The sequence below is a fragment of the Ambystoma mexicanum genome, chromosome 3q (assembly GCF_040938575.1).
Source record: "Ambystoma mexicanum isolate Mex_15411 chromosome 3q, UKY_AmexF1_1, whole genome shotgun sequence".
Taxonomy (NCBI): domain Eukaryota; kingdom Metazoa; phylum Chordata; class Amphibia; order Caudata; family Ambystomatidae; genus Ambystoma; species Ambystoma mexicanum.
The window spans coordinates 795,646,052-795,662,924 of NC_090926.1; the positions used below are offsets into that span (position 1 = coordinate 795,646,052).

General features: G+C 45.5%; 1 protein-coding gene across 1 annotated transcript; it reads left to right on the forward strand.

Moving 5' to 3' along the window:
• Positions 1–1,249: 1,249 nt before the first annotated feature.
• On the forward strand, positions 1,250–3,184 carry LOC138448019 (general transcription factor II-I repeat domain-containing protein 2-like). The gene has a single exon (XM_069604552.1). It carries the CDS (start codon positions 1,250–1,252, stop codon positions 3,182–3,184), a length of 1,935 nt encoding a protein of 644 aa, XP_069460653.1.
• Positions 3,185–16,873: the final 13,689 nt, after the last annotated feature.

Consider the following 16,873-nt stretch of genomic DNA (forward strand, 5'->3'; position numbering starts at 1 on the left):
CATTTGTATGATATGGAGTCATAAAGCTTTTTATGCCTTTGATCCAGTGGCAGAGGCAGCTTTTGTTTCCAGGCTGGGTGTACAGTTCCTGCGGGGGACACTAAGATCCGAAACCAGGGGTCGGCAACCCGCGGCTCCGGAGCCGCATGCGGCTCTTTTGCACCTTTGCCGCGGCTCCACGCATACTTGCCAACCCTACCGATTTAGGCGGTAGGATACCGCTTTTTAAGCAGGTCCTACCGCCTACCGACATTCGTGGTTGCACTACACTTTTTCAGCCTCTGCCTGAGGCCCCAGAGCACTGGGGGCGTGACGGCCCATTTCCGATTTTGATTGATGACAGAGAGGCGCTGGCGTGCGCCAGGCGCACGCCAGCGCCTCTGTCATCAATCAAAATCGGAGATGGGCGGCCGTCACGTGACTCCGGCTCTGCCCTGCTCTGCGCACCAGTGTCTGCAGTGGCAGTGCCTGCAGCCATCCTTCGGGCACTGCTGGTCTCACGGTGCCTAACTTTCACGGGTAAGTTCTTGTCACACGTCCTGTGCTGCAGATGAGGTTCGTAAGAGCCCCCAAAAGTTGGCACAGTGTGAGTTCCGTGTGTACTGGGGCTGCCTGCTTGTGTTTTGAAACGAACATTTTTATTACGTGGGCCGGCTGCCCCCGTTCCCCTGGAACTACTGGGGCAGGAGTGGAATGTTCCCGTGGAGATAATAATGTAAGTACTTGCATAGATGAATCTGCAAGTGCGGCTGAAAATGAAAATAACAAAACATCCGGATCGAGCAAAGTCACTCTCAAAAGGAAACTAAGGTGTGACTGTTTACTTTACACCCCCACTGGGCACGGCAGACATTCTGTCTCCTCTGCAGCTGCTGGGTTCAGGCTTGGTATAGTGTTGGCATGCATCTTACAAAGCTAGCAAGTGCTGCTCACTTCCAAGTGGGGACAGTGCTCGTTGTTCACCTTTTGCTATTTCTTACTTGTTTCTCTAATTTGTTTAATTTTTCTTGCTTTGACTTTTTGTATTTTACTCTATCGCCATTCTTTTTTTCCTGAATTTCTTTCTTTCTGAATTTTTTCTCTTCAGCCATCTCACCTGTCAATCCTCCCTTTTTCTTTGACCCTTTCATCTGCACCCCATGATTGTGCTGCTGTTTCTGTCTCCCTAATGTGGGGGAACTGGCAAATTTTGCTATGGGGCCCTCTGATTTCTAATTACGTCCCTGTTTTGGACCCCTGTAGGCCAGCCATGGATAAAGGCAAGAAAAGAAAAATTTCTGAAGAAAACAGAGTGTTTAATGATACATGGACAGAATCATTTGCATTCTCTACTGACAAGACTGGTTTACCAGTATGCTTAATATGTGGTGAGAAATTTGCAAACAACAAAAAGTCGAATATTGCAAGACATTTCCAGAATAAACACACAGCCTTTGCTGAAAAATATCCAGATGGAGATGAGAGACGAAAAGCCGTTGCAGAACTTATGAGGAAGGTTGATAGGAGCAAAAATAATTTCAAGAAGTGGGTGAAGTCTGCAAATTCCACAACATATGCTAGTTTTGTAGCCGCTCAGGAAATAGTCAAGCACGGGAAGCCGTTCACAGATGGAGAGTATATAAAAGAAGCATTCATTAAGATTTCGGAACATCTATACATGGACTTCAAAAACAAGAATGAAATTGTGCAGAAAATCAAAGACATGCCTCTCTCTGCGAAGACTGTTAAAGACAGAACCCTAAAAATGGCAGAAAACATTAGCAAACAGCAAATTCAAGACATTAGTTCAGCTGTGGCGTACTCCATCGCCTGTGATGAGTCCAAAGATAAAGGTGATATTGAACAAATAGCGCTGTTCTGCCGATATGTCAACTCTTTTGGGCCACAGGAAGAACTGATTGAGCTGATACCACTAAAAGGCCAAACAAGGGGTGAGGATATTTGTAAGGCTGTCCTGGACTTTTTAAGTGCTAAAAAAATAAACACCAACCACCTGGTCTCAGTGGCTACTGATGGGGCACCGAGCATCAGAGGAGCACAGAAGGGCTTTGTGGCTCTACTGCAGAAGGCACTGTGTAGAACGCTGCTGTCATTTCATTGCATCCTGCACCAAGAGGCATTGTGTGCTCAAACATTTCCCCCCGAATGCACAAAAGTGATGGATGTGGTCATTCAGATTGTTAATAAGATAATGGCAAAGGGTTTAAACCACCGCCAGTTTCGTTTGCTATTGGATGAGGTGGAAAGCACATATTCTGACCTCCTGCTCCACAACAAGGTCCGGTGGCTGTCCAGAGGCGAGGTGCTAAAACGCTTTGTCACATGTTTGGAAGAAGTAAAAACCTTCCTGGCCAGCAAAGAGCTCACCTTTGCTGAGCTGGAACAGCCAGAGCGGCTGGAAAAATTACATTTTATGGTAGATATGACAGCCCATCTAAACACGCTAAATACAACCCTTCAGGGGAAAGGAGGCACAGCCCTGCACATGCTGGAGGAGGTTTTGGCATTCGAGCGCAAGTTGACAGTGTTTGTCAAAGATTTCCAGAGAGGTACACTGTCTCACTTTCCTTCTTTGAGAGAGTTCAAACAAAGTCATGATACGATAAATTTGGAATATTTCAAGTCGGCAATCACCGCAATTCAAAGCTCGTTTGGGAAACGATTCTGTGAGTTCAGAGAGGAAAAAAACACATTATCCTTCGCTGTCACTCCCCTGGCGATCGATCCATCCCTATTGAATATGACTGCATTTGCAGGTGTAAGTCAACCTGATCTTGAGATGGAACTGGCCGATATAGCCGACAAAGATATATGGGTGTCCAAGTTCAAATGCTTAACCGCTACTCTTGAGGATGTTGCCCGTCAGAAGGCCATTCTAGCTCAGAATCATAAATGGAGTGATATTGAAAACCTTCCCAAACAGGACAAACTTGTATTCGAAACATGGAATGCCATCCCCGACACTTATATAAACATGAAAAAGTATGCATTTGGAGTCCTGTCGATCTTCGGTTCCACATATGTATGTGAGCAGGTCTTCTCCAACATGAACTATATTAAAAACAAACATCGATCACGCCTCACAGATGACAGCTTGCAAGCCTGTGTGAAAATGAAGGTGACGTCTTACAGCCCTGATGTGCAGACACTGAGCACTGAGGTTCAGGAGCAAAAGTCCCATTAACCAGGTAAATTAAATATTTTAATTAGCTATTAATTTGCAAAAATATATTTTACATTGTTAAGTGAAAGTCCTTTTTTTGTTCAGATTGACAGCTGACTGCACGATCCTGTATATATAGTTTAAGCAGGTAAGAAACAATATATGCAGTGTTATATTTGTTTTAAATGTGGCAATGGTTTTGCGGCTCCCAGTTTTTTTTTTCTTCGGAAACGGGTCCAAGTGGCTCTTTTTGTCTTAAAGGTTGCAGACCCCTGTCCTAAACTATTCACAGCCAGTCGCAACAGGTGAATATTTTCAGTGGAGGGGCCTAACTATTTTACAAAACTAGTTAGCGAGAGATAAGCGAGAAACTAGCGAGAGACCAAGTGTACTGGAGGAGCGCAAAACAATTAAGAGGATTTTAGGGTATTAAAAAACTGAGTTGAAATGGTACATTGTACAAAACAGTTTTTGTAAAAAGAAATGGGTAAAAAGCCATACAATTTACCACAAGAAAAAAACAGCAAATGCCATGATTAACGGTCAGTCACAGATGGTGAATATTTTCATTGCAGGCGCCTGATTGATTCTTCAAATTAATGTGCACGACGGAGGCTAGAGTGGGAGCACAATATAATGTAGCAAAGTTTGGAGGGGGGTTCCCCTGGAGAAAATGTTTGAACTAATATGCTGAAATGGTACATTTTACAGCACAAGTTTGGGAAACATGTGGTTAAAAGCCATACAATTTATAATGGCCATACAATTAATGGCCTCTCACCAATAGTCACAGCAGCACTTTACATTTTCATGAATCCTCAGAGATAATTTATCATTGAAAATGACTTGCATGCACGCTCACACTATATCCAGACACCTGACCCAGACAATTGGTCAGGCACGTGAGTGCACTCTGACACTAACATACATGCAGATTCACTCAACGCATGTGGGTACACCAACACACATACACTGCAAGTTTTACATTCAGACATGCATGCACAAACGCATACAGTACATTAACACTTACCTTTATATCTTCTGCTCACAAGTGCTGATGCATCTTCTCCTTTCTATCCAATGGAGGAGTATTCCTTTACTCAGTTCTATCAAAAGGAGGGAGCTTTAATACTTTCTATCAAAAGGAGGGAGCTTTGATACTTTCTATCAAAAGGAGGGAGCTTTGTGGCGGAAATGTTTTCAGGAAGTACTGGCGTTCCCCAGAAAGACTTCAACGTGTGGGGTCTGCCAGCTGATCAACTTGGTTGCTCAGCAACCTGGGGGCCAGCATGTGTGCCTTGCCTCACACTCCAGTGTGCGCTTACGCCTGAAAGTAAAGGTATTATGTGTGCTGCAGTGCCAGCCCTGCAGGAGCAAGAAGGGGTGCACCAAGCCCTGAAGAGGAGCCTGGGGTTGGTGACTGCTCCCTGTCCCACACCGGCTGCCTTGATCTGTCTGAATAAATCATTCACATAATGTGCTTGTGTCAACTGGCGGTTCCTCTTCCTCAGAATTCCTCAAGTCCCCCTCCTCCTCACCTGTATTGCTGTCTTCAACTGTAGACTTCTTCTTACTCCATAAGCTTCCTCCTTTTTTTGTGTAGGTATGGCCTGCCACAGGAGGTCGCCACGTGACCTCCCAGTATTGGGAAAGTCAGCTGACACCTTCCAGGACGGCCCAGGAATGGGGAAAAAGCCAGAAGGCACAGAAAACCCAACGATCTTGAGGGGGTGTATTCCCAGAGTCAGGTTGCTTTCTGGTGTCGTACTCCATTTCAATGATGAACAGAATTGACCTTTATAGCCAGAATTGCTAATCCAGTGGAATATGGGTTCCGGGTCCTCAGACCCCTGCAGCAGCTGGATCCTGATAGAGCAATACCCCACGCTAGTTTGACGAGTGAGGCGCAGGACTGCGGGGAGAACAAGTCCGGTAGTAGCGCAGAGAGGTAATAGCACCGGAAGCACAAGGAAAGCAACACGTACTGACAGCGGGGCGCAGAAGAGAGAAGGGCAAGGTGAGAGCCGAGGACGGGCGAGTGGAAGAGGGCCAGAGGGGGGAAAGAGAGAATCTGGTGAGAAAGGAAGCCGAGAAGAAAAGTAGGGTAGAGATGAGGAAGGCTGCAGAGGATGGCAGCGGGAAGGAAGGGACGTGAGGAGAGCGCAAGGAAAACTGAGGGGTGAAACGGGGCGATACAGCACAGGAAGGTGAAGGAAAGAGACAGGCGTGCAACAACATTAAAGAAGAAAACTCACAGCTTATAACCCCAAGGAAGCAAAACGCAGTAGTGGGTTGCAACGTGCCAGCCACCCGGAGGAAGGGAAACAAGTACCTCCCGTCAAAACAACTAGAGTGACACCCTGTGCAGCAGAAAACACGTGGTGGGGCAGGTAGTGTCCGCCGAGTCACCAGTAATCCCAAACACGCCGACCAAACCGGCGTATGACAGTTTGTGATTTCATTTTTCAAGGTTTGTTCACTCTTGTTAAATTTACCTAGGATTTGCAAGTCAAAGCCTACTGATTGTTCAGAGGGGACAATAAGGGCTTGAGCTCTGGGACTTTTGTGAATAACTCTATCAGTCGGTTGACATCCCACTCTGACACCATATATAGCGGGTCGGACGAAGGAGACCGACACACTCTGGACATGTTGACTTACTTTTAATGAAATTATAAAGAAATTATAAAGAAAAGGCCATATTGCTAGAGGTGTTTCACTGCCTTTTGCATTACTAAAGTAACTAGCGGTGCTTGTCTGGCGAGAGGAAGTCCAAAGTAAATGTTGATCATCCCAAAAACCCTGACATGGACATCTTCTCATGTGGCCAAACAAAGGCAGCTGCTACCTGATCCTGACCTTGGGGGTGGTATTATGTAGAAGGATCACATGGGAGGAGAGACAAGTTGGGAGGAATGGGAGAACCCTCTAGACAATTTCCCCCCTAATGGTAGTACAGTCATAATGGCCTGTTACAAAACTGACAATTTTGATCTAAAATTAAACAAGAACATTATGGACTGCAAGTCAATTAATGCTATAAGTACTGAGACGAGGAAGAGGGGCCCAGAATTAGTAAACTGTTGTGAGCGGTCTAGTTGTGAAAACCAACACATGAATGGGACCTTTAAACATTTAAAGGCCTTTCAGGCATGTGCGGGGAAGAAGCAGCAGGGCGAAGCAGAAGCAGAGTTTGCCGTTGTGGCGACAGCGGGATACTGTGTGAAAGATGAGGCAGGGATCGTGACCCCTCGGCTATGGAGAGGACAGGCAGCAGGAAGCAACATTGAATTAAGGCAAACTGGGTGCAACTCTCCTAAAGAGGGATTCCAAATAGGGGAACATTGTAACCTGCATTGTCAAAGTCAGAAGAAAGTGATCAAGAAAAGTGAACATAACTCTCCTAAGGAGGGATTTCAAATAGAGTGATATTGTAATCCAAAGCCGGAGAAAAGGAAAATGCAGACAAACCGGGTGCACCTCTCCTAAGAAAGGATGTACAAGGGAAGAGAATTATAACCCACATTGTCAGCAGTCAAAAGGTTGCACATCTAGAAATCAAAGGTCGCAGAAGCAAAGCCCTCCTTGTAAAAGGGATCAAGAGGGAGAGAACTGTAACCTGCATTGTCTAGGGCAAACCTATCAATTATCCTTTTTGTGAAATATCCATTTGGAAAGTGTAAGCTAATTGTGTTAGAAGTCAAAAGACTCAGATGGGCGAAGAAAAACATTAAAGATAGTAGGGAGCGTCGGGGTGATCTCCCGGGGGCTGGCAGAGCTGTCCGTGGACCTCCAGGGCTGGGGAGGCCCCAACTCCTCCCATGTCCGAAAAAGGAGTATGAGGCACACACAAGAGCAAAGTAATTACTGCTGTTTATTGTAGTAACGGCAGGGATCGTTCTCCGCCCGTATGCATCCGGGAAGACGCTCTCGTTCTTAGTGGGGCTTGCAGGCCCGTTTTACCGTAGTATGATGCGCTGCTCGCGTCACCTGGGAAAAACCGTCACAAAACCTATTGCCACTTCGGGTTGGTTCCCCGAGTGGTAGGGTTAGTATAGATGCTTATATGGAGGAATGTTAGTGGATAAGGACAGGTCAGGTGGCACACTTGGGTTGTCCCTAACACTTGTTACAATAAATTGGTTACACAGGGACCCTTGGTGATTGGCTAACCGAAATGGCGTCAGTGAGGAGCCCCTCATACTCTGATTGGTTCCCTCGTGAGCCCTCAAGCCTGAGACCATCGCTGTTCCCAGCCCGCAAGGTACCTGGTGTTGGCAACATTGTGCAACTATGTGTTAGTGGCGGACAATGGACAGGTCTTTGCTAGTGGCTGGTGATCACACCTTCCCATCGGTGTAGGTGTCCAACTTGTCGCTTTGTTGTTGCAGCCTGCGTCACAGACGTGGGACCCCGGTGACTTTCTGTCTCGTGAGCTTGGCATCTTGTCAGTTTGGCTTGGTCACGTGTGTAGAGACCGTAGCTGGAGCAGAATTATGAGCATTTAATTGGTTTTTCGGCCAGAGGGGTGCTTGGCTGCGGCAGGTGTAACCTTGGCACTGAGAGCTTGGCATGTGGGTTGCAACATTGTGGCCTTGGCGGTGGGCTCTCGCTGCGACTCGTTCTGCATGATCAGTGCATTGCTTTTTCGTCTCGAGAAGGCTTTTCGTCTAAGAGGCTCTGGCCTGAGGGCTCTTGCTTGCGGCCTACTCGGGCCTAGTTTTTCTGGGAGGCGATGTATAATTACTAACATCGGTGCCGCAGGGAGACAGAGTGTCACAAGTAGTAGTAGATATATATATATGATGGCATTTCTATGGGGGTAGGGTATCATGAAGCATCTGCAAGCGTATACACGAGCTCTTCAGGCATCTTGCGTTTCTGCGGTGCTGTAGGAGGCCTATGTGAAAAATAACACGATGCATGTCCGTGAGTGTGTCAGTCCGCTACGTCATGGCACTAAGTATGTTCTTCGTGTGGGTTGGTGTGTGCGTGACCTGGCACGGGTGTTCTTGTCTGTTGGCTATGTCGTCATGGCATCTCTAACGATGTTGATGCTTTGCGGTTGTTGTTTTAGTCGATGTGGTCCATGTTGCAGGCATCGGCTTGGCCAGGGCATGGTAGTGGGCATGCTCCTTGTGCATGTCGGCCATGAACACATGGTACCTTGTCGTCTGGTAACGAGGTGAGCGGGTCAAACTCCTCTCACGGGTGGTGCTTGGCCGTGATCCTCTAGGCCAGGGTCTGGATGAGAATGGGGGAAGGGTGTTTTCCCATTTTCCCACTTCAGGAGCAGCTGGAGGTGATAAAAAAGGTGAAACACAGCCACAAGAATCAAATAAAGATGTTACGTTTGGTGCAATACAAAGTGGACAGGGAAAATATGCTGACCTGTATAAGTAAAAAAAAAAATCATAATTACTGGAAATTAGTTAACAACTCAGGCAATTTCCAGTCTCTGCTGCAGGCAAATCCCATTGAAGAGTCCACTGGATAAATCACTACTCGAAGTTGCATGGGAGCAAGCTCAAGGATGGGAACTCAGCAGTGGTAGGGTGTAATTCAAAATGTGAACTGGTCTTTTCTAGAGACAATATTGAGGAAAGTATAAGGAAAAGCAATAAATCAAGAGCACTGTGTCTGAATGAACTCTGCAGTTTGGTCTTGAAAGAAGAGCCTAAGTTGCGGGAAGGTGTATTGTTTGAGCTCTTTCGGGAACATGTACGGCTCAAATAGACACCCCCAAGTTTGAAGGAATCGAACATAGAGTAGATCTGCTAAATCACCTCCCAACAGCCCTACTAGAGGTGGACTCAAAGATCTTTGCCACCCACATCTTGAAGGAACTTAATATGTAGGCAGAGGCCAATGAGATATTAAGCCTGGCCAGGTGGGCTTTCGGGTGGGTGATGGCACAATTGCTGCTGGCTTTGTTATCGATCAGGTACAGAAGTTAGCCTGGCAGCAAAAAGATCATAATATCCATGTGGCCATGACCGATTTGCCACTGGCGTTAGATTGCTTCAACAGAGGACTGCTTTAGACAAAGTTGAGTGTGTGGGGCTTGCCCAAGGGACTCCCGGCAATCCTAATCCACCTACATATAAACACCACAATGAGAGTTTGTCTGAACCTGGGGGTGACTATACGAGTAACATATCCACTAGTTTCCATCTACGACAAGGATGTATATTAGCCCTCACTCTATTTAACATCTATTTGACAGAGTTGGGGGAAAATATTAAAGAAGTATCTTTTATCGCCCATATTATTAATGGGTCTTAAACCTTATGGATCTCATATACAGACAACATCGTACTTTTAGATCGCACTACAATAGGGTTGCAGAGATTACTAAATGCCTTCCAGACCTTTTGCAAGGGGATCGATCTGAGAATGAATACAGAAAGACTAAAGTTGTCTCCCTTGCAGAGGGCCGTAGAAAGAACTTGGGATGGTGGAAAGATGGCCAAAGTATTGAGGTTGTCGCTGAATTTCAATACTTGGGTCTCTTTATAAATGCACAACCCAGTAAGGGCAGTCTAGTGAATCATTTGAATGAGAAGGACAAAAATCTAATTTGGGAAATGTTCACTTCTCCCGGCTCGGAAACTTTATGATGCAAAGGTAGTACCATCTCTGATTCAATGGATGGAGGTTTACCACTTGCTGGAAAGTTTCAATTTTACAATGATAGAAGGTTTGATTTGGAAAACAGCTCTTGGCTTACCAATGGCGGTCCCATTGGCCACAGTGAGATTTGAGTTAGGCCTTGTATCACTAAATGTCTGAATTTTGTGGAATAAAATACTGCTATGCAATGAATTATATTGAAGAAACTAACTGGCATTTGTGAGTTGGATCTCATTAAAATTAAATTACCTGTATTGAGGATTGGATAATTAAAAATTCCCTTGCCCTCAATGGCAATAAAACTGAGATCATGCTTGTTTGTACTCCACAACGTGTTGCCAAACTAGATTCTAGATACTCTGCCTTTAACATCTGTGGGGCTACAATCCAGACCAGTCCATTGGTTAAAACCTTTGGCGACTATTTGGATGCTAATTTAAATATGAATAAACATGTCAGCCAACTCAAGGCCTATACAACGTACCTTATTAGGCAAATTAAACCTTTCTTATCCAACTCTAACACTGTGGCCCTTGCTGTTGCCTTAGTCAACTCTAAACGCGACTATAGCAACTGCCTTCTGGCTGGTATGTCTCGGTCTAACCTGGTCTCTTTACAGGTTGTTCAGAACAATGCTATTCGAGCTCTATGTGGTATCTCTAGAAGGAACCACGTCACTGAAGCTTGTAATTCCCTATATTGGCTTCCTGTTAAGCACTGCATTACATATAAGGTACTGTCCCTCACCAACAAGTGCCTCACTGACAATGCCCCATCCTACCTGAAAGACAGGATACAGTTCTTGCGGTCATCCTGTTCTCTATGATCCAATAATTTTGAATAATCTTAGGCAACCTCGATATAAGCTTACTTGCTTTGGTGGAACGAGCTTCAATTCTGTTGCCCCATGCCTCTGGAACTCCCTCTCTGCCTCTTTGCGTACCTGTCTAGAGTTCTCTTCTTTCAAGGAATCCCTTAAAACATTACTTGTTTTAATTCCAATGACTACAGCACTGTAGCTCCTGGCATCCTTCTGGTTTTCTCACCTTTGCTTCTTTCGACTGAGCGCTCTCACTTGCTGCGCACTGAGGCCTATGGGTGAGTTACGCCTTATAAGAAATAATTAACATTAACAAATAACATTAAAAGTCCTTTCTTATGGTTCTTTATATGCATTGCTAACAATTGAGGGATTGGACAGCATAGATTGGCATATGACAAACTGTAGATTATGGCTTAATAGGTGCAGTTTGGAATATGAAGAGAAGTTGTATAATCCACATGCATATAAGAAACGCCTTTGGAGGGAAGACTGGTGTGCCACACGTGATAGCCTCTACAAATACAAGAAAATTATGAATTTGGGAATGGCATATAAAAAGGTAATTGCCTGAGCTCCATTCCTATGTAAATACCTTTCAAACAATGTCTGCAATGTCTTGCTTTGCTTTAGACCGAATCTCTTATTAACAAAAGAAAATTCTTTTCAATGGAAAAAAGATTGTGATCAATGACATTTGTAGATATTGTGGAGGGGAAGTTCAATCACTAAAACATTTGGTGGTTGCATGTCCAGGTCTGAGAGAAAGAAGGAATTAATGTTTTAGAACCTGTTGGTTATAATTTGGCACTTTATCAAAGGAAGGTATGTGGCTATACATTCAAAATCTGTCCACCTGGAACTGGCGAGAAAGTTTATACCAACCAATTTGTATTAACTCTAGAATTAACTACTCATTAAGAGTAATCATTTTAAGGGATAATTGCCCATGTGATTTAATTATGAATTGTGTACATTGATCATTTTTAGAAAAGTTTTGAGGTGGGTGTAGTTATATGTGTAACGTGATGAATTTTAAGAGACTCTTAGGGATGTAGTGTAATGCTGTGTAATTTATGTGTATTGAAATAAAATTTGCCGTGTGTTTTATATGTTTATGTAAGGTTTTAAATATTGAAACCAAGCGCATAATAAACAAATAAAAAGAATCTAGTGTGGAGAGTTTGGAACAAATCTTACCACAAAGTACTAATTGTAGTAGAAGGAGTTTTGTCCTGGCAGGCGAGTAAACCAGAAAAGGGAACAATTATAGTTAATCCTGGCAGGCAAGTGGACCAGGAAGAGAACTTTTGTATTTAGTCCTGGCAGGCGAGTGCAACAGAGGGAAGAAGTGACTTGAAGGACTGTGATTGTGGTAATGAGGTTGTGGTTTAAAAAGAGGTTTGACTCCACCATTTTATTTTGATAAAGTGCTACACTTCAGAAAGTGATTGTTGAAACCATCCTGACTAAAGTGTTTCCTTTGAATGAGCCATTCTTACTTCAGTGGTTCTTATAAAGAAGAAGTATGATGTGCTAACAAGTGATGGGTATTTGGAGAAAAGAAAACTTGTGTTTGATTTTTGAAGTTATGTTTGGAGAAAAAGACTTCATGGTGTATCAAACAGGAGGTTGTAGAAACATTAACAGTTACTTTGAATTGTGAAGAAGCCTTTCAGAAGCAAGATAGGCATGTTGCCAAGTGAAAGGATATATTGAATGGAAAAGACTTTGGGCTTCATTATGAGTCTGGCGGTAACCCTGCCGGTGCTAGCAGCGGGTTGCTGCACGATTCGTAATAATTTACCAGCACCTGACTTCCTGGTGCCACCGGCTCATTATGAGTCCGGCTGCCCGGAAAGTCAGGCCCCGGTAAATTGTAAGCCCCCATTTCCATAGAGTCTGATAGAACTCTATGGGAGTGGGAACACAGAAGCACTGGCACCGTTGCTAACAGTGCCGGCACTTCCGTGAAGTGTTTGCCTATCATGGCCACTGCGCCCGGCAGTGTCAGACCTATCGGGCACAGCAACCACAGCAGGCAAACAGGTAGTTTGCTCGTCCAGAAACAAGGGTGCTGGTGAGCTTACCGGCACCCTTGTTTCCAGACCAGCAAACTTAGACTAATGCCCTTTGTATCGTACATTGAATGGAACTTTGTTATTGTCTAGAACTTTCTTGAAACTGAACTTTGTTCCAGATACACCTGAATTGATCCAGGGGAAGGTAATCCAGCCCTGAGGATTCATTTTTATAACTTTTGAGTTTACATTTATATGTTATTTTGTGGAGTTTAAAACAGCCAAATAATCTTTTAGATATTAGGTCATTTTTATTTAGCCTTAGATTTGTTAGTCAGGGAATGCCTTGTTAGGTTAGGGATAGATAGTCATTTGTCTGACCCCTTTTTATTTAATAAAATGCTAAATTGTGAGAAAATGATGACTGCGTGTCCGTCACACATTTCTGGCTCCTCACAATGTCCTCAGTCCTAAACCTAACTCTTACCTCACCCTGCCACAAATACAAACCACTAAAGTAGCCCAAAGGAATGTCTCCCATCTTCTGCTCATTTCCTGTTCTGCCTGCTTGGCTGCAGTTTTCTCTCAGGGTTTTTATCCTGGCATCTTATACTGTCAACAAACAAAATGTCTCTGTTTTCGAACTGTGAAGCAGCCCTCCAGCCTCTTTTCCTTTGCAGTTGGTGAGCAGGTACAAGCTGATCTAGGTCACGTGGCAAAAGACCCGCCCACCTGTCCCTCACGCACACCAAGAACATCTTCCTAGGCGACTTCAACCTCTGAGGCAACTAAGCCACCAAACCAATGAAGGCAGCTCTGATCTGCCTTCTCGGCACCCACAGCTTCACACAGCACATGAAAGACCCAAAGCACAAGCAAGGTAACATCCTCAACCTACTCAGCACTGCACTGCCTTCCTTCAACTACAGCTCTCCTCTCCCACTTCACTGGTGTGACCACCTGGCCGTGCCTTGCAACATCTTGCACACCACCACAGTCACGCACTCCTAGGAGAAACCCATCAGACAAAGATGCAGGTCCTTCAAAAACATACCGGTGGAAGCCCTCACGGAAGACCTCACCAATCTCCACCTCACATGCACCCAACACCCCCAAACAAACTGCAACTCTCTACTGAAAAGACTCAACGCCACTCTCTCAGAGTCCTTTGACCGACAAGTGCCTTTGAAACAATGCACCTGCAAACTGAAACCGTCAGCACCCTAGTATATGCAAGTACTCAACCTCAGCAAAAGATTCATCAGGAAACAAGAGAAAATCTGGCGCCGCTCAAGGACCGCATCCAACTTGGTGCTCCTCAAGGAACTCTGAGCAACCCGCTGACAGCTAATCAACTCATCCAAGGCCTCCTACTATCAGAACACCATAGGAGACGTTGTCAACAAAAAAAGAGTCCTCTTCAAAGAGGTCAAGCACTGCATCAACCCGCTACCCAATATTGCCATTTCACACTCCATCAAAACATCCACCACCATCAACACCTTCTTCATTGACAAAATCAGCATGATTCGCCATCACATAGACACCAGCTCTGCATCCACAGACCCACCTCACCTCCCTCCTCGCAAGGTCTTCACACCCTGGACAACATTCAGGACACTCTATACAGAGGACCTGGTAGAAACCCTGACTGCCCTCACAACCACATTGTATACAGACGACATCCTCCCAGCATCTATCCTCAAGACCCTCCCTGCAGTAGCTCTCCTTTGCTACATAGAGATCATCAACAGCTCCCTAAATCAAGGCACCTTCCCATTGACCCTAAAGACAGGACAAATCCTCCCTCTACTAAAGAAACTCACTCTGGATCCCGACAACCTAGGTAACTATTACCCCATCACCCATCTTCCCATCCTAGGTAAGATCATCGAGAAAGTGGTAACTGTACAACTGCAATAAAACATCAGCACCAACCATCTCCTCCAAACCAACCAATTCAGGCTCAGACCCAGATGCATCATGGAGACAGCAACCATACAGGTGGTTAACGGCGCCCTCAACATCCTTGACGACAGTCAACCCTGCCTACTGGTTCTATTCAACTTCTAAGCCGCTTTCAACACAGTAGACCTCCAGACGCTCACAGACACCCTACATTAACACATGGGGAATGTGGACCTTGTCCTAGGGTCGTTCAAGTCCTACATCGCCAACCGCCAGCACTTTCTTCAGATGGACTCCTCTAGATTGCCAATGCTACCCATTACCCGCAAAGTCCTGTAGGGTTCCTTCCTCTCCCCAGTATTCTTCAATCTATGCACGGAGTTGCTGGCAGCCCTCCTAGTCACACACAACATCCACATCCACCAATATGCCAATGACACAGAGCTATACCTCAAGATCAACGCCATCAAGGTAATCTACAGGCCCACAACCTGCCTCTTGCTGATCCAGTCTTGGATGTCCGGTGCATACTTGAAGCTCAAACCCTCCAAGATCGAATTCCTACTCCTCAGCAACAAAAACAAACACCCAGACATACAGACCTGGCTATCAAACATGAACACTGAGGGCTTCACACCCGAGCTTACCTCCTACACCAAGTCCCTAGGGTTCCACATCGACAGACACCTCTCCTCCAAGAAACACATAGCTAAGAAAGCTCAGACAGCTTGGTATCAGCTCTGCCACCTGCAGAAAGTCAAGCCCTTTCTCCCTCTGGACAGCTTTAGGGCCACGGTTCAAGCACTGGTCCTATCCAACCATCGTCCTCCCTTGTGCACCATAGAAGTGTCCTACACGCAGCCTCATGCCTCATTCAAGGCTCTATGCAGATATGACCACATCACCCCGGCTCTCATTGACCTTCACTGACTCCCACTACACGCACAAATCACCTTCACATCTTGCTGCTTCATCTATAAGGCAGTCCCCCTCAAGTCACCCAGATACCTCATGGAGAAACTCAGCATCTCTGGCAGACAGCACACCACCAGAAGCCAGAACACATGCAGACTTGTAATCCATCACTGCAAAAGGGAAATCACCAGAATACAAGTCTTCTCTGCCTATGCCCCAAGACTATGGAACCTGCTTCCCATCAGCATCAGACTCACCCCCGTACTCCTGCAATTCAGAAAAGTACTCAAAACCCACCACTCCAAGGAGTCTCTCCTCCTCAACACCTAGCCATCCTGTTGCCCCCTGCGCTACCTGACTTGCTAGACACCATCTGCCCCTCTGCACCCACCACCCTGTAGGGGCTGTACCCCTCTGTATCCTACCCCCAATGTATATCTATTCTGTTGTTATCTCGGAAAAGTGCTCTGTTATGAATCTGTACTTTGGTATACCTCTGTAAAGCACTCCGTTGTATATCTGTATTGTTGTATAACTATATAAAGTGCTCTGTTACTTCCAGAAGCCTTGTTTGCGCTCAATAAATACAATAATAATAATAATAACAATAAATATGTTGCTTATTCTGATCTTCTTTGGCATTCTCATGTAGTTTCCTTCATGAGCTCTTGTAGTTCATCCCACTGTTCATCATCCTTTCACCCTTTTTAGTGTTATGTTTATCACGATTCTCCTGAAGATACTAGGCATCATTACGAGATTGCTGGTAAAAAATTAAATTTACTGGCATGCGGGTGTTACCGTTTCCGTGTAGCACTGCTACCGGAACATGCACGCGCATTCAAGCATGCCGGAAACGTTAGCACTGGCATGCTGGTAACAGCTCCAAAACCCCGGATAGCGGCATAGTCGATGCCGCAGACACCGACTCCGGCATCGACAACGCTGCAATTACTGATGCCGGTATTACCGGCACAGGAAACAATGTCATTGAGCTGGAACGGGAACTGCACCGTGGCCATATTTAAAACACAATCCATTGCAATCCTCATTCTACAGGAGTGCAACTGCTAAACCAAGTGCACACCGACAATGAGGAGAATGTCATCCACGAAAGGTGCCGTCCGTCGCTGCATACCCTGTTTCAGCAAGCAGGACCTCAACATGCTGGCTGACACACTAGTGGAGCATGCTGATGTGGTGTTTGGTGCAGATCTGTGGCGCCCAGTACAATTAAGGAAAAAGGCGATTTGAGATGAAGTGCGTGCCCGCAAAGTGTCCGCAATGGGGACAACACCCCGGACCATCAGAGTTTGTCGGAAGAGGTGGGATGACTTACGTCTCTGTGTCCATAACCTCCTCGCCACACAGCGCAGCCAGAGGCTGGCCTCAGGAGGTGGTAAGCCATCCCCC